General features: G+C 47.9%; 1 protein-coding gene across 6 annotated transcripts in view; it reads right to left on the bottom strand.

The window, feature by feature from the left end:
- Positions 1 to 882: 882 nt before the first annotated feature.
- E2f3 (E2F transcription factor 3) overlaps positions 883 to 24,514 on the bottom strand; it is a 70,924-nt gene continuing 47,292 nt past the window's right edge. For 2 of the 6 annotated variants that reach the window (XM_005329151.5, XM_078020598.1), the window contains exons 2-7: positions 11,966 to 12,077; positions 10,543 to 10,762; positions 9,317 to 9,475; positions 6,328 to 6,442; positions 5,277 to 5,412; positions 883 to 4,367 (exon numbers count right to left, since the gene is read on the bottom strand). In XM_005329151.5, the coding sequence (XP_005329208.1) occupies positions 4,105 to 4,367; positions 5,277 to 5,412; positions 6,328 to 6,442; positions 9,317 to 9,475; positions 10,543 to 10,762; positions 11,966 to 12,077 (1,005 nt within the window). In that variant the 3' untranslated portion in view covers positions 883 to 4,104. Of the gene's footprint in view, positions 4,368 to 5,276; positions 5,413 to 6,327; positions 6,443 to 9,237; positions 9,476 to 10,542; positions 10,763 to 11,965; positions 12,078 to 24,514 lie in introns of all 6 variants that reach the window. The other 4 variants (XM_040282102.2, XM_078020599.1, XM_040282103.2 and 1 more) reach the window with 3 other exon arrangements.

Raw genomic sequence — 24,514 nt, 5'->3', positions numbered from 1 at the left:
AATAATTCTGGACCTGGAGGTGATGCTTGTATAATATTATTAATGTATTCAACATCATAATGGTAAATTTTGTACCTACTCTATTAAAAAGTTCCTGGCGTATGCCATCCATCCCACAAACCTATATTATCTCTTACAGTGAAATAATAAAGATGTCTCTCAAAACAGGAGACCCCCGGGGTAATGATGGTCATGCAGCCTTTAAGAGCATGAACAAGATACTAACACATGGCTTCCCAGGATGCAGAGTGGAAGGAAACCATGTTAAAACACACATGTCCACGGACACAGGTCCATGCGTGTCTGGAAAGCGACAGGACTGGAGGTCAGCACCGGGCCAAGGAGAGCAGGTCACCTCCAGGCTGAAGGCCAGGAGCAGGCCATGTTTTCGTCATGAACTTCATTCCTGCCACATGGATTTTCCGGGTGAACAGTCACAGCACGTCGAGGCTCTGGATGACAAACTCGGAGTCAGTCCCGGGACCCAGCAGTCAAGCACCCTGATCTACTCAGAGGGGGTGCTATAGGAAATGCAGAATCGAGTGCAGGGGAGGTGATTTCCAGAGTGGAGAACTAAAATGTACTGGCTTCACGCTCTGTATGAGAGGATCAACTTGTCCTGGTGTCATTTTCTCAGTGCAAAAATCCCCCTTCGATGCTGGGGAGTGGGCTCCACAGACAGGCCCCGGGGACAAGGCGAGCTGTGCTGCTCAGAGAGCAGAGCCCCCCGTGGGCGCCCGACACCGCAGGGTCCCGGTGAAGGGCCAGGCACTTGGTGGAAAACATCTGCCCACGGGTCCCTGGCTTTGTAAAGAATGTGTTTAAAAGTTACGGCGGTTCAGCAGCACAAGACAATACTAAGAAAAGCCATCCACAAGTCTCAACTCTTAAAAAAAATCATTTTATTGATCCTTTACCATACAAAATTTATTCAAATTACATCCATTTGAAGTGGTAAGATCACAGCTAGAGAACAGGTCGCCCTGTAACAAATCTATTTACAAAATCCATCATAAAAGCTTTTTTTTTGTTGTTGTTGTTTGGTTTTTTCCTTTTTTTTTTTTTACATTATTATATTACATACTTTCTTTTTTAAACTAGGGTACAACACAAAGCTAAACTGATTAGTAGGTTGCCTACTCCCAATCTTGGGAGAAATACTTCCTTTTTTGACAAAATCGCGTACCCCATAGGAAGAAGCCCCCTCACCCTGACGCGTGCCATCTGACCGGCTCCGCCAGGCCCTTTCCTGCCCACTCGGCCCGCCAGGCACGCAGAGGTCTTGCCTCCTCTTTCCTGAAAGCTAAAGCCTTAAATACTGCGGTTCTATTTACAGATCTACACGGACGACAAAAACGAAAACCAGAACCACAACGAAAAACGAAAAAAAAGGTCACACTCTTAAAAAATTACAAACCAGCTAGAAAATATTCTGGCAGTGTTTACAAATTAATTGCTATTTTTTTTTTTGTACAAAATTGCTAAATAATGAAAAAGGTGAGTCGACTACATGTCCACTTAAATAAAGCGATCGCTATGCACAAGTCTGTACATATGAACACACGCCTAACACTGTTTGACAGCTCATGTGTCGCCCGCTGTACACTCTAGTTTCTAAGGCTCACGCAGTCATAATCCGCACTCGCAACTCTTAGCCATTTCGTGTGTGAGCTTTAGTAGCAGCAACTCAATGGTACCAGGAAACCTGCATACTCAGTACTTAAAAGGAACACAAACACTGTAGTACCAACCCACTTTGTGTGCCAGATACTAGGTGAAAAGAAAGGGGTTAATGCAAACAGAAAGACAGGATGGACGTCTCATGAACGTACACCAGGCAAGGCCCATAACTGGGAAAAATCTTATGCACGAAGGAACTTTTAAGACTTATTAGTATTCCTTTCATTTTTTTTTTTAAACAATAAATACGGCATTACATTAAGAAGAGGTTCAACGAGAAAGTCAACAAAACACACAACAACCCAGCCGGGGGAGCTCAGTCTTTAGACTTTGGGGAAAAAAGATCAGCTCTGTGCAGCTGGCGAGGAGAATCACACAAAGCCGGAGGCAGAGGCAGCTAACCGGAGGACACAGACACGGGAAATGGGGAACGCTTGGCATCAACGGTTTCCCGCACAGGAAAATCCCCACAGTGCATTTCCAGTAGGCACTTAACACAGAGTCCCCGCCCTCCTCCACCCCATGCTGCATCTCGGACCACACGGCTGTTCCGTACCAAGTCCAGTGTGTGTGAGGGAGGCCGGGGATGGAGGCTGAGGAGGAGAGAGGAAGAGAGTCTGCACCTTGGTTTTCCTTCCCAAGCACACACCACGCATACCCACACACAGAGCTTAAAGTGCTGGTGTCGTCTGTCTCGACCCCACCACCACTTTGCATATTGGGGAAATCTACCTAGAGTAAACTGGCCGGGGTTCTTGTGGTTTTGGAAAAGGTTTTCCTAAGGGACATTTTCGATTCGGCTGGATGCGTCGAGTGCCCACCGTGTGCCCACGGGCGGGCCGGGCACACGGCGTCTCCATTCAGCTGTTGGCTGGGAGGTTTATTTCCCAAGACCCCTCATTTCCGCAGCCCTTGCGTCCAAGGATGGACTTGAGGTACTGTGCCACACTCCCAGGACAGGGCGGCCGCGGCCACCTGTCCCCAGGAAGGCCATCTGGGACGTCCATGACGGGGAGGATGTGCAGTGACAGGAGGCCTGTGATGGGGACACCATTCCTGAGGAGTAGAGGGGACGCCCTGGCCTCCAGCGCCGGGTTCCCCACCCTCCGGCGCCCCTTCATCCAGCTCACTCCTTCATGGAGAAGGGGCGCGGGTCCGGCCAGGACCATCCACCCGACAGCGGGGCCCGTCTCACCAGCTGACGGAAGGGCCCTGCAGAAGGCCGCTCCCGGGACGCCTCCCCCGCCCCCTCCCCGAGGCCTCTCCATCTGACCCCACCCTGAGAAGTGGTCTCCCTGAGTGTGGCTAAGAGCCCTTTCCCCGGGCACAGGGGCCCGGGAAGCCCAAGGACGGAGGGGTCCCTGCCTGCTGCTCGTCTGACCTGCCGTCCTGCCCCACAGCCTCGCGTCTCATCGTGCCCTGGGCTCCCCTCCCGGGAAAGGAAGCCAGATGGGACACTGCTTCCTGCAGAGGCTGGTGGACCTCAGGTCACACAGGCTCACGAGGTTCTCTCCCTCTGCTAAAGAAATACGAATTTGCAAAACCTGCTTCAAAGTAAACACTTAAACTGAACGGTGATGGCAGCCACAGGGATGCTTCAGTGGCAGCTAGAAAAGATCGAAAGTTTAGAACGATCCACAAAGAACACCTAAGTAGGCATCTGCTACAAATCAACTGGAAACTCACAATACGCTGGGGACGGGGCTGGGAGTGGTGTGTGGAGGCAGGAAAACCCACAGCAGCTTCGAGCGCCAGAGCTCCAAGAGCTTCTGTGTCTGCATCAAGTACTCTGAGAACAGGTTCTTCATCCGAGAGGCTGCGGAGGATCTCGCGACCTCCTGGTGGGACACACAGTCCATAGCTTAAACTGAATTATGACAGTAATTTAAATATTCCTAAGAAGAGCTGAAGAAATCCATTTCATACTTTTGCATAACTTCAAGTTTGCATTGGCTGCAGTTCCATTCCAGATTAGCAGACCCCAAAGACATGCATTCTGCAGAGAAGGCACGGCTTGAAATGCTGTTAAGGAAGATTGCTGTTTCCCAGCGGGCCAGGTGGCCAGACCCCATTCTACAGCCCATCCGTCAGGCACAGCAAGCCAATGGGGGGGGGGCAGAGGGACGGGGAGAGGAAGAGGACAGGTGAGAGACACCTGATTGCACATTTTCTCACTTGTTGACTCGTCCAGGAGATTTTGGAGCCTGGGACAAGGCAGGGCTTTCCCAAGGGAGCCTGCAACTGTGCGCTTAGACAATTAAGAAAAAAATTCATTAAAATGTCAGCTTTGTTCCGAAGTTTGTAGTTTACTTCATGGTACTCTCTTAGAGGAAGAAGGTGGGAAGGGTCAACACTGCATGACAGACGCTCTGGTTCCATGATAAAAAAATATCCGTTTATCAGGAGAGTTCACACAAAGCAGGATCAACTACACATGAAGTCTTCCACCAGCGGGAGCTTTTCCAAATCGTAAGCGTCGAAGAGATCGCTGATGCCTTCTTCCTCGCCCAGGCTCAGCAGGTAGTCCTCCTGGAGCAGGGGGGGCAGCAAGTTCACAAAGGGCCCTTCCAGGTTGGAAGGAATTTGGTCCTCAGTCTGCTGTAAGAGGTTGGCGGGGGAGGCCAGGGGAGAGAGGTTTGCCATAGAAACCGAGCAATCGCTATGTCCTGAGTTGTTTGAAGCCAAGTCTGAAAGGGAAACAATGGGTGTAAACAAAGAGTTAGGAGAAAAATCAAATTCATTTTTCTGGAAGAATGAGTAGGTCACCGTTGCTCCGCTCCCCAGGACGGCTTTCTGGTACAGATCACCTTTTATGCTAACAGGCATGGAGGAGTGTGTCCTAGCCTAACTCATCCTTTCAAACACCCACTGTCAGAAAACAAGAACCCAGCAGCTTCAAAGACTGGAGGCTAACGAGTTCAAAGACTTCCCTCCAGTACCTACTCATTGTTTTGAGAAAAACAAAACACACAGAGTTAAAAGTCGGCTCCCTAGTAGGAATTCACTAATTTTAACTTCTTTTTGGAACGACCAGCTTATTAGAGATATTGCATAGAATAAGACACATTCATTTGGAATCTCGATGGTGAAAAGGGTGGTCTTTTGCTTTACCAGCTCGGGTGCTGTGTATTTGCTCAGTATTAAATCAGACCAATTCACTGAAATCACTCCTATTTTTGCTGCTATATTAGCAGATGGTAGGGTAGAAAATGCAAAAAGCTTTGTCCTAGCCCCAGAGCGGGAAGGGGAAGTTAGGTTTATTTTCCCCCCATATCCTGTCCCCACCACGGGAGGGAGATAAGACAAAACAGCCAAGCCTCAGTCTCTGCACAGGGTTCAAAGGTGCATGGCCAGGTGTAGCTGATGCCCTCCAAGAGTGGCACGACCTCGGTCCTCACTTCAGCAGCCCCCAAAGCACTGAGGAAACGGTTTCTGCTGATGACAGAAGCCTGAGGGACTCTGGTAGCAGAGGAGGAGCCATGTGCCCAAGATCATTATTCTAAACTGTAAACAGCCTGGCTTAGACTACTCCCTCAGTAACAGGAGAAGTTCCGACACTCTCAACATCGTTTCCAAAAGACAAAAGGGGTCTTTACCTTTGGAAGTGGGTTTGGGGATATTCCCATTGTGGTCTTGGTTGTTTGCTTTCATTGGACTGTGGGTCTCAGTCTCTTCTGGACACAAGTAAACCTCAATGGGTCCTTGGGTACTTGCCAAATGTATTTGTAGGCTCTGGGAACAGAAGTGGGAGAAGTTCAACCCAGAAGCTCTTTTAGAAATGAAAACCTCAGCCATTTCCATCTACAAGTGGACTGTGAGGGTGACATTCATTGTTCCTTTTGGGTCTTCAATGGTGGTCTAACTCCAGGGACAACTGTTAACCGCTAGAGCAGGGCCAGCGGGCTACAGCCTGAGGGCCGAATCCCAACCCCTGACTGGCCATGCAAATAAAATTTTACTGGAACTGAATCAAGATGGTTCTAGTCGTTTGTGGCTGTTTTCATGTTACAGCGGCAGAGTTCAGGAGCCAACAGCCGGCACAGAGGGTGCACGGCTCACAAATCCACAGCCAGGCACCATCTGGCACTTAGACCACAGTCTCTTTCTATCTTCTATGCAATCTCTGTCTTATAGTTTAGGTCTATATTATCAAAGAATATCCAAAAGCAATCACAAAAATATACTCCCTACTTTCTTAAATCTTTCCATTTCCCCAAAGTCATTTTTAAGTTCTTTAAACACTATGAGTAATTTTTAAAAAAAAAAATCTTAAAATGTGCTAGGTTACGGAGATACTTGAAAACACGGGTATCTCTGTTCATGGTGGGGGCCCACGCACAGGGGAATCGATGTAGAATTTCCCGAGTGGTTCTAACTAATCAGAACCAGCAGAGAGTCAACTGTGAACAAGAAAGCAGGAAGGGACAAGGCGTCTGACAGCTCTAGTTGAATGTTCCGCTAGGTTGAAAATAGACTTTTTGGATATTGAACAAACAGTGAACTGTTAAAATGTTTTTAAATTTAGGGTTAAGCAAAATAAAGTGTCAAGTGCTCAGCAGGGGCAGATGCCAACCAGAATCACTGGTTCTTGAGCACCAGGCCCCGCAGAGGTCCCTCTGCAGAGGCACACAGATGCCGGCTCCTTACCTCTATTGAATCAGGCACTTCAAGTCTTGTTTCTGGAGGGGCTTTCACAACTATAACAGTTTGGTCTTTAAGGCCACTAATTTTTCGAATATCTTGATATGTAACATAAGCTAACGTAGTGAGCGTTAAGGAAATCTTCGTCTAATTGCCTCGAACACAGCCATCATGAAATATGACAGACAGACACATGGAAAAAATTCAAACCACTGTGTGACTTGGAAGAATACATATGCCCGTCCTTGCGAATCTTCAATATATGGGGTTCCTCCAGTGAATCTTTATTGGTTGATGTTGTAGACAACAAAAGACATGTATACTTTACCGTGCCCATTTCTCAAAAAAGTCTATGGCTATTTCAAGTATTACAATAAACACAGAAACAGAAGAGTTAAATCATCAAATAAAAAAATCAAAACTCATTTAGGTCAGGGATTTCGAAGCCAGGTCCCTTTAGCCAAGGGTATTCCATGAACTCTAATAAAGTATTCTGTCACTCAAATTGAATGATGGCTGATCCCAAATTGCAGGAAAAATTTAAGGTCTACCAATCATGATTTTTTTTGGAGCTCCAATCACTTCTTATGCTATTAGTAAGTGCCAGCAGCCACCAAGTGAATGAATAAGTAGCAAACGTCTCAGTGTCAGAACTCCGAACGCTGCTCAGGCAGACGGCTTGTTTTCTTAAGTGCACCTGGGCTGGTTGTGATTATATATCACCTACAGATAAGTGTCATTATTTCTGTTAGGAAAATTATCCTTTGTGTGATATTATGAACTCTACAGATATTTCAGTGTTCATAAGGATCCCTCCCAGGTGCTCACGACCTGAATGAATCGGAGCAACGCTGACGGAGGAACATTTCACTACTCCTGGGAGAAACTTCTGAGTACTGCACAATTCTTTTGAAGTGTCCTGCAAGCACAGCCTCAAGAGACATGGTGACAAAACACGGCACTTACTTTTGCCTGCACTGTCAGAGAACAGGCTGCATGGCTTTCTGTGCAAGGGACATGGAGGAACATAATTAACGTACAGTGTATTTAGCGGAATTCTTCTTACATAAACCCACAAAATATGGGTAGGATAAAACAGCAAAGTCAAGTAAAGCATTTCTGCAGGCGACACAGCTGATAGTGTCTGTGATCCGGCCTGTGTCGGGGCCTCGGGGAGCCTGGGCAAGTGGTGTCCCTGAGACTGGAGCTTCTCCTACATGGAAGGAAGTACGCGTCCATGTTCCGGAAAGAAGCACAGCCACATGAAATCTGCTCTCGCACGTGGGGACAACTGTCACGGACCCTCCTCTTCAACTCTCAGCCGTTCGGACCACAGGAGGGTCAGTGTGAGCTCGATGGTGACTGCCCTTTCAAGAGTCTGGGTGATGGGTCGTCACTGTCCCACCAAGGAAGCCAAATGGGGCCTTTGTTGAAGACCAGAGCGTTCTGGTCCTTTCTGAGAGCCCAGGGAAGCCAACCACCAGGCTCCCACGCTACAGCCCGCTGTCAGAAAGCAAGGTGACGAGGACTTATTAAAATGAAAATTCATCTACAATTACTCAACATGATGCAGGAAGAAAACTTTCAACACATTTGTGAACAAGCTGCTCCAAATTGGGAAATGAATGGCGAACTGAAATAAATTGTGCAAACACATTTTCTAATCTTCCAAACTTAAAAGTGCTTCCTTTGTGGCTCCCTCCCGAATCTGCTTCTCGGGTGAGCCGTCCCCTGCAAGGACGCTTTTATTTTCTGCAATAAAGGCCCCAGAGAAGGCGAGCACAGGTGACAGTGGTACCGGCCACATGCTCCAGAAAGCTGCCAATCAGGTGCAGCCACAGAGCACTGCCCAGCGGGCGCCCCACTGAACAAGGAGGGAAACTCACTGCTGGTCTCTCCCTAAACCCACTCGGCACCCTGGGGCTTCCAGCCGTCACCCCTCTTCTCCAGCTCACAAATGTTCAGCCAGCAAGGTCAATCCTCTGGTCAACAGGAAATGAACAGTTGCAAGTTTAAAAAAAAAAAAAAAAACTGCTGGAATTGAAAAATAAATGTCCCCAGATCCTCTAAAACAGGGTCTGCTAGAAATGAGACCCTAGGTGACTATGGGCAGGGCACATTTTATTTTCTAACAAAGATAAACGTGGAATCATCAGAAGATTGAACCTAAAGTTAGGGATGAGGTAACATATGAATTGTTTTTATCTGATCACTGAGAATATTGGCAAATCTTGTCGACATAATGAAGTAAACTCCCTCTTATTTTGTTTGTAGTAAGATGATGAAGAACAAGTTTTCCTTTGACAGTTAAAAAAAAAGTGTCAGTAAGTTGAAAATAAAAATCGGCTTTTCATATTTTTATTTCTGAGGACTAATGTTTGAAGAGGAACAGGCAAGTTGAGATTTCTCAGGTCTTGGGGTGCTTGTGAAATCCGTTCTTGGAATCAGCATAATGCACTTTCAGGGTTAGAGTACAATTTTTCTATTCTCTTCCAAACCCTTCCACTATAGCCCAAGTGGAGAGATGCACCAAACTCTAATTGCTACAGTGTCTGATGGAAAGAAAATAGAATGTGAGAACCCCAACAGTGACAGCTAACACCCACCAAAAATCTGGGAAGCCAAAGACGAATCTGCCGAGTGTTGTCATTAATATTAATACTGACACTTTACGTATCTTTTAATAGTGTGGCATTACGCTATGAGCGTATCCATATGTTCCAACCACACATGAATATAATGCTTTGAAAAACAGTTCCCTCTTGGCTATCAAAATAGATAATGACAGGATCCAGTCGGATGACTATCTTACCATAAACACTGACTTTGGAGGCAAAGCTAAGAGAGTTTGCACACACAAGGGTGTACAAACACACGCAAACACACTCATTTGCACAAGACCACAGTAAAATCTACCTTAGGCATAAGTCGGACTGTGAACTCTGGAAATAGTCCAGAAGGCACAGCCCCAGTGAACCGGCGGCACAAAGGATATCTTTGATTCTCTGAATCCTCGGTTAACAGTTTGAGGTCCAGGGTGCAGCTTTGGATCAGTTCATCTAATTTCTTCTCTTCCTGACTGAGCTCGGTCACTTCTTTGGACAGGCCTTGACACTGGGCCAGCATGCCCCCGTCCTCAGACAGACTGCAGCCCCTAAAACCCAAACACAGACTCTTTGTGGCTACTCAGGAGAGAGAGGACAGGGAGAGCTGGTCCTTCGGGTCAGTGTCCCCTCTTACCACAGGAGGTCACGGTGCTCGTTAACCGATTGTTAAAGTGAGAACCTTAGGTAGGGTTTCCATAAACACAGCCCTGCGCTCCTCATACCATAGAAACTGGGTGAAGAGGCAGAAATTCAGAGGGCAAAAAGAGTGCAGCCACCTCGCTCCCGACTGTCCCCACCCGCCACAGGCCTCCTGGGAGAGAACGGGGGAAAAAGCATAAAAAGACAGACAGTAAGATGGAATGGTTCGAAATTCAAAAAAACATCATCCATAAACACAGAAGACCCAGGTGATTTCCGGGGGTCTTACACCAGCAGCTAAAAAGAAGGTAAGGGAAAGAGATGTGCTAAGTATCTGTAGGAACAAAGGCCAGCACTCAACAGGTTTCTCTAAAGCACAGGTCAAAATGGGTCACCAGACCGTCCGATTCCAAAAAGCGCCAGAAGGTTATCTATTCATCTTATAATGCTTGAAATCTATTTTTTCGAAGCCACCCTAAAACAGATTTATTCCTGCTGATGTGCTGTGACACTTCAAAGCTGTACTTACAAAACACTGGCTCTTTAGAGGCTCTGCCCAGGATCACGGATGACGGGCGTGTGGGCGTACTGGGGACAAGGGACACCATTCTTCTTTAGAGAAGAGACTGGGACAGGTGTGTCTCGCTTAATTTACACAGAATGGGAGTCAGCTCACCAGGACCGGGGACACACACTCCGTGACGGTGTGGTTGTACAGCCCTCATCTCCAGATCCTCTTAGAGACGGGCTAGACACGTGTGAACTCTATCTGATCACACACGCGAGAGGCAGACCTCAGTGCGACGGAGGAACAGTGTTCCATTAACAACTTCCTCCTGGACCTCGGGTCCCTCGCTTGATGCATTTCAAACGGAAATCCTTCTACCCCTGACAGTATCGGGATGGGAGCTGTGCATGCACAAGACTTCTGCCCAGGAAGCCGAGGAGGGAGGAGCTGGGAGCAGGGGCTACTCACATCCACTGCACGTTGTTCTTGGACTTCTTCTTGATGAGGTGGATGCCCTCCAGCACGTTGGTGATGTCGTAGATCCTCCTCTTCTGGACCTTCAGCACCTCCGCTGCCTTGTTCAGGTCCAGGACCCCGTCCGGCGACTGGCTCAGCAGCTGAATGAACTTCTTGGTGAGCAGACCCAGGGACGTATCATACCGCGTTTTTTCTGAGGGAGATTTTGGAGCTTAAAGAAAAACAAAACCCGAGCGGGTGGGGGATAGGGGAGAGGTAAAGAAATGAAGGGTTTCTCCGCAGTTCAGCAAGCCCTCGTCCCGCTGCAGCCCGAGGATTAGCATCTGAAGCAAAGCTCTTGTTGGGGTCCGGGGTGGGGTTGCAGAAAGCTATGCCACTGCTTTACTAGAAGAAGGGGGCTGATAAATGCCTGCGTGTGACCATAGACTTTCCCTGGACTTTTTAAAGTGGCTTCTACTTTGGCTTACCCTACTCCCTGGATCTAATGAAGTATCTCACACACAGTAGGTGCTCAAAACGATCTGTTAAGTGAGTGAAAAAACTCTGTAGCCTCTGGGAATTGCACCTGTGGGCTGAACCCGAGGGACAGGGCCACCCTCTCTCCAGGACAGGGTCTCAAACAGACTCATGTCAACTTGCCTTGCCGGCTCTGGTGTGTGTGGAGTGTTTGAAACATTTCTCAAATGTTGTTGAAGAACACCGGGAAAAGTCTTTCATCGACTCTCTCCATCTCTTGCAAATGGAATTTCCTTACTGAATATTGTCTTTATCATGGTATAGGTGCAGGACCGAGGTTTACGTTCAGCAGTGGGTGCACGCTGCGGACGGCCTAAAGCACAGACTGTAGCTACAGAATAAAGGGTAAAGTAGCTCTCCCATTAAATAATGCCAATAATTTGCAAAGGGGCTACTTGGCTATTTCTAACCCACTGGCCTCTTTCTCTCCCCAAAGAAAGGATGACAGTGTTTGATGGAAATGGGAACTGGCTGCAGTGTATTGGGTGCAATCGATTCTTCTGCACCACGTGGGAGGCTGAGATGGAGGTCGGCACAGACATGACTGACAGGCACAGTTCATCGACACCCGGCTAGTCTCGGCATCTGCAGTAATGCCCATGAAGGGAAGTCAAAATAAAATTTGATTATAGAACAAAGATAGGCCAAAAGCCTGTCTCCGAGGGCAGAGTCAAATTGCCTTCCGCTAGAGAAGTCTCCCCACCTCGAGTCAGTAGTGGGGTGCTACAGTGAACGCAGGTGTCTGCAGGCAACGTATTCAGTTTGGACAGGCTCAGAAAGAGACGAAAAATGAACCAATCATGCCAGAATTGTCCATGCCTTGCCACCTTCCAGCCACAAGCTCTGCAGTGGGGACCCCACACTGAGGAGAAGAGGAAGGACGGGGAAGAACCCTTACTTTTTGGACTGTCTGGACTTCGCAGCGCGGCTCTTCCTTTGCCCTTGGGGGTTTTTAAACCATCTGAGAGGTACTGATGGCCGCTGTCTCCCAGCTCCAGCCTTCGCTTCGCCTGTAGTGAGAGAGTGCAATGATTGTCACCAGTCATGCCGACGGCCACAGAAGGATGCCCGTGCTCTGCCCTGCCAAATGCTGCCGGCTCTGCCAGCTCTCAGCCCTCGGGCTGCCTCCAGGGGCCAGGCCGCACAGAGCGCTCTGCACCCACAGCGGTCGTGCGTTCTCTCGATGGGCAGACCTGGCAACCCTCGTCAACCGTTCAGGTGCCCCTTGGCTCACTGAGCCACTGATTCAACATCCGTGCCAGGAATGGGGCTGGAGGCTACGAACATCACAGGCTGGGGGCTGACTTGGACCCCCTTCCGCTTGCTCCCCAAACACGGTTTATTTGTATCCTAACACTTATTGGTTTTACTGTAGAAGTTACTGTACTTATCTGTTTCTCATTTTAAGGCAGAGACTGTTTCCCATTTATCTTTGTATACCCAGTGCTTGGCGCAGAGCCTGGGTTTCTGTAGGCATTCAATCATTCTCTATTTATTCATCAAAAGAGTGACTGAGTGGTAACACAACTAGCCACAGACTACAAACAGTCCATCATCAGAAAAAGAAATACTGCAAATATGCAACTGTGGGCTTCAAACCAGGGTTACTTTCTCCAGTTTATCACCGAGCCTGGCAAATGAGAAGCCCTACATTTTTAACTTAATTCTATTCCACTTTTAAATATCTGGGCAGTGTCTTCTATGCACTGGGAACTGTGCTTAGGGTACAGAGGTAAGCAAGACCGATGAGAGTCCCTGTCTTCCTGGAGCTTACAGTCCGTCTCGGACTGAAGACCGATGACTAAGAGGTGACTGTTAGGTACCAACTGCACAGCCAGGATGTGTGTTCAGACCCAAGTGGCTCCAACCAGCCCCAGTGTGGAAATGGCGTACGTGGGCTCATTGTGGGGAAGATACTTCTAATCACTCCCTGTGAACAGTAATGACTTACAAGATGAGATATCCAGTTCCCGAATGAAAAAATGACCAACTAAACCTTACTGTCCTCTACAGCAACCCCTGCCACCTGCTCATCTGAATCCACGTGGGCGGTGAGTGTAAAATACACGCTGGATTCCAAAGACACGGTACAAAAAAGGGACACAGGAGCTGGGGATGTGGTTTAGTGGTAGACATTTTGCCAAAAAAAAAAAAAAAAAGAAACAGTACAATCTCCATAACGTGACACTGATTCCACATTAAAATGAACTTTGGCCTTATAACATCATTAAGCAAGTGCAGCCCTACTGGTGATTACTTCACCTGGTTCCCACATGTTGCCCTGTGGCCTCCATTTGGGGCCCATATTCTCTGTCCACTAGATCTGGACGGTGCTGAGCTATGAAGCTATCTGTGTATAAGGGCAATTTGGTAATCTGCTTTCTTGTTTTGGGAGCAGGGGGCCATGCTAAGGATTGAACACTTGAGCGTGAGGTAAGTGCTGCTGCTGAGCTCTGTCCCAGCCCAGCAAGCTGCTTTCTCCACGCCATTGTGCCCTCCCAGCTCTGCCATGAATCCTGGGGTCCGGGGGCCCTGTTGTTTTGGGTGGCCTGGCAAACACTCCAGCTTTGTTTGGGGGCTGACCTTCCCCGTCAACCCGGATCACCCGCACACAGTGACCCAGGCTGGGCTAATCACTGTGCTCCATCCTGTCCCTCCCCTGGTGAATGGGTTGGGAGGCACGTGGCCAAGGCTGGGTGAACAAGGGACAACCCCAGGAATTTTCCTGGAACTACTGGCAAGCAGTTGTGTCCTTTCCAGTAGGGCTGATAAGCCAGGAGCCAGAGGCTACCTGGGAAGGAGCCCGCAGGGGAGGCAGAGTGGAGATGGAAGGGCATTCCAGGCTGGGATTGGGCACAGGGCTAGGGCCGTACGTGGGGTGACTGCTGGTCTTCCCCAGTTGCAGTTGTATAACCAACAAAATCTTTGTGGTGCTGGGGATTGAACCGAGGGCCTTGTGCATTCGAGGCAAGCTCTCTACCAACTGAGCTACATCCCCAGCCCCCAAAGTCTCCTTTTGGCATCAGCTTTGAGATGGAACCTGGACGGCGGTTGCAAGACTGAGCCAGGCAGGCAGGGCTGTGAGGGGAGCTGGCAGGCCTGGGGAGAGCGCCGGACTGTGGGGGTCCCTTCCCGTGCTCAGTGGCCATACCACCTAAAAGCAGATCAACGGCTTCGCTATGGAAGCCTTTTCTTTCTGAAGAAGGCGATCCAAGAGGACACACAGCTTATCCTTTGCCCAAGCTACAGTCAATAGAAGGCGGGCAGAGTTGGAAAAGATTTGAGACCTAGAAATCCTGGGTCCCTGGAACTATATTCTCCACCAAGCCCATGGTTCAAGAACCACCCCTGTCAGTTTCTCCCTCCATCCCATACTAGTGGTTCAAATTGACTTGAGGCTCACAGATGCATGAGGCCACAGGCTAGGGACATTCCCAGAGGTCTGCTGTCAGAGACTGGGAACTTCAAGGACCATGGCTAGTCTCCAGGTGTGATTTGGTGACTAAGCCTCCAGATGAGATGACCAAACCTAAACCTAAACACCAGGTTAAAGGCACTTTTACTGCCAGAGAATCATTAGGTTCAGAAAAGAAAGGCCTCTGACCCCCCAGCCTCTCAAGGGAATCAATCACTAGGCCCACCCACAAGTCCACACGGGAAATAAATGAAACCACAGTGGCTCCATAACCAGGCCCATCTCCGCCCAGTGGCTGGTGCTCGTTGAGAACGTGAGCAACGACGGCAGGTGACACCTGTTCGGCGTGACCCCTTCTTGAACGATGTTCTCTGGAGGGTCGTCCTTTATTCTCCCTCCGCTGCTTCGTGGATGGGGAGGCTGACCTGGACTTGAGGGCTGCAGGCTACCTGGGTCCTGTGTGTCCTTAGTCTGAACGGGGTGCGCTGACTGCAGTCCCTCTGGGGGACAGGCTGAGCACTGATATACGGTGGAGCAGGATCGTCTCAGTGCACAGCAGATGCAAGCACACACGGATGAGGTGGCAGGATTTCAATAGTTCATGTGGTCTCCGCCTACGCTGCCCGGCTCTGGGCTGAGCAGCAGAGCCCATAGAAATTTCAACTTTTGCTTGCCCAGAATGTGAGAATCTTACTGAACGGAGAGTTGTGATGTGGTGACATGCATTTGTTCTTCGTCTGGTTTTCTGGCACACAAATCCTAAAACCCTTGGACTCTCCAAAGTGATTTTTAAAGAATGCTAATGAGTTGACAGATGGCTGGTCACCGGGAAGACCAAACCATGACTGAGGGTTGGGACTTCTGGCCCCATCACCAACCCCAAGGTGTTGATGTGGATTGGGCTGAAGGTTGAATTGACCATCAGTGGCAAGAGCTTAAACAATCATGCCTGAGTAAAGAAGCCTCCACAAACTTGAAAAGACGGAATTTGCAGAGCTCCTGGGTGGCTGCCCACAGGGAAGGAAGGTCCTGGAGGGTGGTACAGCTGGAGACGGAGGAGGAACTCCATCCACGGTCCTCCCGTCTCACCCATTCATTTCCTTCACAATGTCTTTATAAGAAACAGCCAATAAAGTATTTCTGAGTTCTGTGCATTGCTACACCATGGCAGTTGTAGCCTGAAGAAAGCTCACAAAACCCTGATTTATAGTTGCTTGGTCAGAAGCCTGGGCCAGCAACCTGGGGCCTGTGGTTGCCTTGGGAGAGGGGTCAGTACCTGACAGTACCTCCAGGTAGAGAGTCAGGACTGAGCTGAACCAGAGGACACCACTGCAGAGCCGCTGGCCCACTGGGTGTCAGGGACACTACCCCCACGATTGGTCACAGAGGTCTTCTGAGCTGACTGTGAGTACTGACAGTGTCTTGTCCCTCGATATTCCTACAAGAGGCACTCTACTGCCTGTAAGCACGGAAGTGATCTGTCTGGTGCTACTTGGTCCCATGAGCAGTAGAGACTGGGTATGCAGAACTCCCAGGGCACCTTCCTGCAGTAATTTCAAGGGCAACTTTTACTGTAAACGAGGCTGGTGCTGACTTTGGAACCTCGGCCCCTGTCCTGACAGGCCCTGCTGCGAGTGCTTCTGAAAACCCACGGGCAGCGGGGAATGAAGGCCCGTGGCAGGCAGGCGTGGGTGAGGGCGACACCTGGCTTCTGCCTGCCGGGCATTTGTTGCTCCTAGTTTTTCCTTTGGGGAGGTGACTCTTCCGCAGCATCGAGTTCAGGAGGCTTCTGACTCTCCACACTAAGGGCAAAAGGCCCGCGATTGCTGAGCATTTCAGGATGAGCCTTCCCGCCAAGGCTGCAGAGGCGAGTACAGTGATGTGGAGGCACCAGTCGCACAGCCCGAGCGTCTGGTCCATGGAGGGGCCCATAACCAGCACACTGTCACCCAGTTGAGCCTGGGACTGTGTGAGAACCACTGGCTTCTTTTTGCCGGAAAATGCTGGTAAGATGGAAGCTTGAAGCCACTTGGCGACTGAGTCAACACAGAAGAAAAGCCTCGTTCAGAGCCCAAGAGAGGCTGGCCCAATGCCCAAGAGAGGTGCTCCACGCAGCCCCAAGGTGGACAGTATACTTGTAATTGTGTGAGCCAACGGATTCCCTGTGGGGGCAGGAGGCAAGTGAGCGAGGTCACTTCCACTGTGATCAAGAGTCCTGACGGATATGGACTGTTAGTGTTCATTACCACACAACAAACCCTTGAGTGCTTTCCACCGGGTTACCTTATTCTCAGGCAACTCCATGAGATGGTTGTTATTATTACTTCCTGTTCAGGAGAAAACTGTCATCTAGAGCACCTAAAACAATCTGCCAAGACCCAGTGCTGCCAAGTATGGTTGCTCAAGTCTATACTGCAAACCACTTCCTGCCCAGCGACCTGGGAGGCGAGGCAAGAGGATTGCAAGTTCAAGGCCAGCCTCAGCAACTTAATGAGGCCCTAAGCAACTTAGCTAGACCCTGTCTCAAAATAAAAATATAAAAAAGGATTAGGGATGTAGCTCAGTGGTTAAGTGCCCCTGGGTTCAATCCCCAATATCAAAACAAAAAAACCTTACTGAAAAGATGATTGTGGAAAATTGCCATATAAAAACATTTGGAAAGCTATATTAAATTAACACTGTGTTTACAGAGAATTTGAAAAAAACGCATTCATAATTAAACAAACAAACAAACAAAAAAAAAACAAGACTTTTTTATACCATAAATGAACATGACAGTTTAAGTAGCAAGAATGGGTATCCATGGAAAGAAAGTGTTGCTCTTATTCCTGATCTCTAGCTCCTTTTCTCAAAGATAGGTATCACGAAGATACTTGGCTATTCTTTCCGATTGTCTATGTTAATGTAAGTTTGTACAGACATCTAACACCACGAGTTTTCAAACAAAGGTTCACACAAATGGTAGCAAGCCACATACTATTCCACAATAACCCATCTCAGGAGTTTAATGCCTGTTGGTGCGTACAGAAGGACCTTACTTTTCATAGAATGCTGCTTTGATTCAACGCTTGGTCCCTTTACTTAACCATAAATATACTAATGGAAATTCAACACTCCTCTACTATAACCATTTCCCCGTAAATATTCATGACTCTGTGGCGTATGTACACATCTTGCACCGAGCCACAGAGAGGTTCAGGATTTACCTGAGGATTCAGTTAACAAGTGACAAGGACCAGCATCTGAACTGTGGTCTGTTCAGCATTTGTCAGTGGCCGTGACTTCCTTGGTCTCATTGAGAAGTCCCTCCTTGCTTTACAGCTGTCGAGGCTTCCGCTGCATGATTTCACAATGACACCTGCTCCAGGTCTCCTGCCAGACCTCAGGCCCAGGTCTTAGGTGGCTCAGAGTCCCCAGAGCCTTACACAGGGCACCATGGAGTCGTACCTCTTATTCAGTTTGTATGAACCAAGGAATTCCTGGAGTTCTTTGATGGGTAAACCACACGGCTCCAACATTACCCACCTTCAGGGGACAGATGTGTGTGTACGCGTGTGTGTATGTTGGAGTTAGAAGATTTTTAAAAAGCATACAGAGGAAAATTTAAAGTTGCTGACTTAAAGGTGGAAAAAGATATGTAAAAAAATGATCCTATGGGGGTAAAAACTGTAAATCTCACAATAAATTTTCCATATATCCATAGAGGAAAGAATTCTGGAAGGATCCACATAGAACGTTAAGTAATGGTGGCCATGTTATCTCTGGGAAGTAAAATTAAATATGGATGACAACTTCATTTTGATAATCTTGAAACATTTTATTGCATTTTAAAAGTATCATGTCTATTTATATACATTAAATCTATATCACTCAAACTAACAATTCCAGAGTATGTCCTGAACATTTACATTATTTCTACAGTTTGTCTATTAAAAACAACAGTTACTTGAATATTTGTATTTTTCCACATGCGTCTAAGTTAAATGCCCAATCTCAGAAGAAAAATTCCCTAAGTCATTGTACATTTATATAATGGAATGTTATGTAATTAATAATGATGTACATCTACATATGCAAGTTTTTTTTAAATAGCTGCGAATAGTAAAACAATTTTTTGGTGGGGGAAATTATATGCATAGAAACCAAGTATCTGAAGATCGATACTATACCAAATAGTATGAAAGCATTAATCTTTGAGTGGTAGGCTTATGGTGATTTCACTTTCTTTTTACCTTTTCATACTTCAAAATCATTTTAAAGTAAACGTGGGCTAAGTGCATAACAAGAAAAGCAAAAATCATTTTCATTGGGATTAAACAAAAGAAGTCTGCTGGTTTATTTCTTAGACTGTCGAAAGGTTTAGGTACCATTCAGTGTACCTAAATACAGGTTTAAAACAGATGGGACATGCTAACAGAAAGGGCATCCTTGCGTCAGGGTGGGACCCAAATCATCCTTATCCACCCCGCAGTGAGCCCCAGGAAAAACATGAGGTCAAGAACAAGGCATGGCCTACCATGTATTAACAAACCAAACGCTAAAATAAATTCCCTTTCCCCAGTGAATAGGAGATCTGGGCCAGCCTAGAACTGAACAGATGATATAGTTTGTTTCAAAGTCAAAGATGAGATGGAGTACTTTGAACAGAAGAAGGAAAAGAAAAGGAAAATAAAGAGCGAGGACAGGGTGAGCCCACTCGGGAAAGGATCCACAGGAGGGGATTCCACCGTGGCAGAGTCGCACTTGGACTTCATGCACTGGGCAAGGGCATGGGATTTCAAGAATACCTAGTTTCTAGACATGACCTCATGCCAGCTCAATCTGCCATTTTTCATCCCATTCAAATGTTTGTAAGTGTGAGGGCACGTGATTTTAAAGGGGGCACAGTGGTCCCTGCTCATCAAAGAGGACGCAGGAGCTGGGCCTCTGATGGCAGTCGGCTCTGTCCTGCAGGAGGGAGTGAAGCAGGGTCATCTCACGGGCTGTGCATGCACTGAGCACAGAGACCTGGGAGAGGCCTGGAGTGGGGGTCCTCGTGGGCAGAAAGGGGCCCTGGCACACCAGGACAAAGGTGGGGACACCTCACGGTCCCCTACCCGCCAAGCTCCAGACTACACTCCCAGGGCCAACTAGCAGAGGTGAGTTCCCCAGGCGAGATCCCAGGTCTTCTCTGAGCCTTCTTCTGTGGGAGGCTGAGTTCAGAACCTCCCCACGGACAGCACCTGTGAGCTCCTGGGTGAGGCGCCTGTCCCCAACCAAACCACTGGGAAGAGCCAGCCCTGAGCTCAGGGGGCAGCAGCTGGCCCTCCCCACCGCTTCCCACTCAGGTCACTGGGGTGGATCCCACGTGCGGTCATTTTTCTTCTCTTGACTTATTAACTAGGGCATTTTAATGTCACGATAAGTTCTACCTGTGGGCTAATTTGGGGTGGTAGGGGGAGAGGGAGGGAGAGAAAGGTAGGTAGGTTTCTAAAGGAAAAAAAACCTCACAGTGACTCAGCTTTTGAGATAGAAGCCATTCACTTATAAACTAGTGTCTTCCTTTCTGCAATGTATACATTAATTTTGTTTTTAAGTATCATTTAAGATAGTTTAAACATAAATAGATGGAAATGATTTGCAGGAGGCAGATCATCGAACTAGGCATTGAACCCAGAGGTGCTCTACCACTGAGTTACAACCCCAGCCATTTTTATTTTAAGACAGGGTCTTGTTTAAGTTGCTGAGGCTGGTCTCAAACTTTGGATCCTCCTGCCTCAGCCTGCAGAGTTGCTGGGATTACAGGTGTGCACCACCATGCTAGGCTGACCCGTTTTTTAAAAGCTGGGCCATCTCAGAGGAACTCACATTGCCATTTCTCCTGGTGGCTTCCTCTGTGTCCCTAAGTAATATGCTCACATAGACATTTCTTTTCTTTCTTTTTTTGGTACTGGGGAGTAAATCCAGGGTGCACAACCACTGAGCCACATCCCCAGCCCTTTTCTATAATTTATTTAGTATTAGGGTCTCACTGAGTTACTCAGGACCTTGCTAAGTTGCCAAGGCTGGCTTTGAACTCGCAGTCCTCCTGCCTCAGTCTCCCAAACTGCTGAGATTACTGGTGGATTATGATGTGCAGCTGTCCTTCAGCAACATCACCCACTCCTCCCCTCCTCCCTTTCTCCTGAGCCACATCATCACGTCAGAATAATGAGAAGCCCGTGCGGCCCACGATTGTACAGAGGGGAACAATGCACTGGAGTCAAGTTGCCTTTCTTGTTCTCCGTGGCGTTTCCAATCCCGCTCGTAGGCTCCACCGCACCCTCCAGCTCTTCCAACTCCCCTCCTTTTCAGAGATTCCATGAGATCCCCCCGTTTCCTGCTGCTCCTGACCAGCTGTTCCCAGGCCTGTGTGTGCCTGCTATTCTGCCATCTCCCTTCACAGCTCACAGGGTTGATGCCTGGGGTGGACATTGGTCACTTGCTGTCCAGTGTCTGAGCCTTTCTCCTACGACAGGAAAACCTCCACTTCACCCACCTTTGTGGGGGGCAAGCCCACCCCCGTAGGACTGGAAACCCCCTCTCGCCAGCTTCCTGGAAGCTCAGCCAGGCCTGCTCCGGGGTGGGTCCAGCACAGCCCCAGAGTGGCCCTGGACCTGGCGTTGCTCCTGCAAAGCACAGCAGTGGTGAAGGCTTGGGGTGGCCGTGGGCTGTGGAAGCTGGGGCCCAGCCTCGGAGGTTCTCACTCCTGCCCGGTCTCCAGGCTCTTATCTTCCCGCTGATCCTGGGAGTGATCTGCCGCCTTCCAATAAATCCCTTTTCTGCCTTAATGAGCCAGAGTTGGTGCCTGTTGCTTGCAACAGACTCGGCTTCCTGATTCCACGGTTAATCAGCTGCCTTCCTGGGACACATCCCAACAGTAGTAGGGAAGACAAATTTTCAGTCCTTATTATTATTACTTCACACTTGGTAGTTTGACTGGGAATTCGAGGCTGCAAATCAGCGGCCTCAGATGCAGAGGGCGTTTGCCCCACTGGTTTTATGCTTAGTGATGATGAGAAACCCACTGCATTTGCATTCTCTGGAAGTCATATGGATATTTTTTGCTTTTTCTCTTTTTGGTGCTGGGCATCAAACCCAGGGCCTTGTGCATTTTAGGCAAGTGCTCTACCACTGAGCTACATCCCCAGCCCTGATTTTAAATGTCTCTAGAAGCTTCTAGGCCTAACATTTACTGTAAAAATTTACTACAGGTGTCAAAGCATTATTTTCCACTGTGTGAAGAACACATGGGCACTCCTGGCCTTCAGCTATGAGTAATATTTATATTATAAATCATTCTCTCTTATTGTCTATCTAATATGTCAGGAATTCCTAATTTTCTTTGGTCTATTTCCTGGTCTTCTTGTACTAGTTATTTGTCTTTACATCAAATTTGGTTTCCCCCTTTTTATTTTAGGCAGTTAGATGTTTAGTCCTCAAGGGCAGCTGCTTTGCTCCTGACTGAGCTATTTCTATACACCTTGTTCTTGTTTCATGAAAAAAGTATCTTCTTTCTGATCACACTGATTGGATTTTTTTCAAACACTTGAAAAAAATGCAAGTGTTTTTTTCCTTTTAATCTGCTTTGTCTCCAATCATCTTTCCCTATCTTTTTAAAGCGTAAAGGAACAGGATTTATGAAACATGAACCCAACTCTCACAGTGCGAGAGGGGACTGGAGAGCAGGTTTCCCCGTCTTTCCCTATCTTAACAATGCTGCAGCTTCTTCTCAAATCGTCAAGTCATGCTTCCTGTCTGTTCACATATAAAGATAAAGCAGTGCATTGACAACCAGGAGCTGTATGAATGTGGACAAGTCTTGTCAATCTGTATACTTTTACAGTTCAAGTTGAGGTGGTGTCCTTCAAGGGCAGAATACAACCAATCTCCTTATTTGCAGACTTCTCAACAATTACGTGTTGGAGGGAAAAACTCTTAGATGCTGAACGTCTATTCTCCATAAGGACCTCCACAAGGCCCCTCGTGCCCTTGGCTCTACCCCGAGCTTCCATGACTCTCCAGGACAGATGGACACTCTGGCCATAGCTCCCAATGTTCTACTCAATGTTTCCTGCATCTGTTTTTGGTGTTCCAGAGATCTGTAGAATAACCTTGTTCACTTAATCTCTTGTTTCCAAAGATTAAAAAAAGGAAAAAAATCATTACTTTTCCATGGGGTCTCTAGGGAAGACGCAGCATGTACAGCAAGCTGCTTTTCCGAGGCAGAGGCATCCCTCTGTATTGAGTCTCATTCATCAGCCAGTCACACCAACTGCCCACTACAGGTACTTCATACTAATAAATGAATTTACACACAGAGACACTTTCTTTTCCATGAAATAATTGCTAATATCTCTCCTACCTATCTTTACCCTAACAACTGAATATTGATCTTAAAAAGTAAAAACCTCTGGGGCTGGGATTGTGGCTCAGAGGTTGAGGCACTGGGTTCGATCCTCAGTACCACATAAAATGAAATAAAGATATGTGTCCACCTATAACTAAAAAATAAATATTGGGCTAGGATTGTGGCTCAGCGGTAGAGTGCTAATCTAGCAGGACAAACTGTGCACTTAAACTGGTAACTTATAAGAGGGTTTAAAACGTGCTCGTATTATCAGATTTGTATGGTGCCATTTCTCTAAAATTGCTGCTAACCTTTAACATGTTGATATTGCCCATAAAATGAAATGTGAGATTCCTCCAGGCATCTCAATGGCCCATAGCCCAGGTGGGTGGTCAGGAAAGCAGGGCCCCAGCGCCGCCCGCCCCCTGCCCCAGTGCCCAGCGCTCCTAGCCGGGCGCTGCTCAGGCTGTCCGCACTTGCTTTCTGAGCCCTGATTTTCGGTCTTTTATCTTGCTTCATCTTCAGGACGATGGCCCAGGAGTTGGCAACGTTTTCCGTAAAGGGCAAGGTAGTGACTAAGTGGGGCCTTATAAGATGGCGCTGTAGCTCCTCTGTGTAGCAAGAACAGACTGGGGCGTCCACTAGTGGGCGGGCCACGTTCCCACAAAACCTTAAACACAGGCAGCAGGCCACATGTGCCCTCAGAGCAGCCTGTGGACTCTTGGGATAAAGCCCCCTCCAGCTGGGTTGTTTTCCTGAGAGCTTACCAAGCTGCTCATACCCAATTCTAAAATCCCATGAAGCGAGAAAGCCAAACACTTTCTCAGGTATTGGAATTACAAGTCCCTGCCATGCTTAGTCCTTGGAGGACCAGAAACATGGACTAAAAATAAAAGCAACACTTTAAGCAATCCCTTTGAAGAGCTGGACCCAATCCTGCAGAGAACAATGAGTGGACTCCTTTGTATGTCCTCACCCATTCAGAGCTAAATGGTAGTCTGGGTACAATGAGGAGCTGTGAACAGGTTCTACTACGGGCTGACAGCTCTATTTTAGAGGAGCTACTGAACTGCTCCATTCTAGCACCAGCACACTGGCTTTCAGCAAGCTATTTTCCACTGAGACTTTCCCGCTCTCTCCTTTCTTATGCTGGGGATTGAACTCAGGGGCTTCGCCAATGAGCCACATCCCCAGACTCTTTCAGTTTTTATTTTGAGACAGGGTCTGGCTAAGTTACCCAGGCTGCCTTCAAACTTGTAGTCCTCCTGCCTCAGCCTCTGGAGTAGCTGAGATTGCAGATGAGCACCACCAAGCCTGGCTCCTTCAGTGAGGAGTTCTTGACGCAGCAGGAGAATTTCTGAAGCTAACCCAGAGCCGCTCATGGCGCATGCTTCAGCATGGACTTGCTGAATGGCTTACGCACAGGACTCGTGCGTTAAACCTCAGCAAAGCACATGCACCAGTGTGGCTCAAAAGGGCAGGTATCTCTGTCCTGGTGGACACAGTTTTGTAGACTATCCCCTGTTGCAGGGGCGTAAAAAATGAACTCCAAGAAGTAATGATACCTTTGGAAGACGTATGAACAGAGAACTTTCAGATAGTCAAATGTTGCTTTAGGGAAAATAAAGGACAGGAAGTTGGGATCTGCCGTCCTACCCCATGCC

Source organism: Ictidomys tridecemlineatus, chromosome 8 (genome assembly GCF_052094955.1).
Source record: "Ictidomys tridecemlineatus isolate mIctTri1 chromosome 8, mIctTri1.hap1, whole genome shotgun sequence".
Taxonomy (NCBI): domain Eukaryota; kingdom Metazoa; phylum Chordata; class Mammalia; order Rodentia; family Sciuridae; genus Ictidomys; species Ictidomys tridecemlineatus.
The sequence above is the reverse complement of the archived record's forward strand: the minus strand, read 5'-3'. Positions and strand labels throughout refer to the sequence as shown.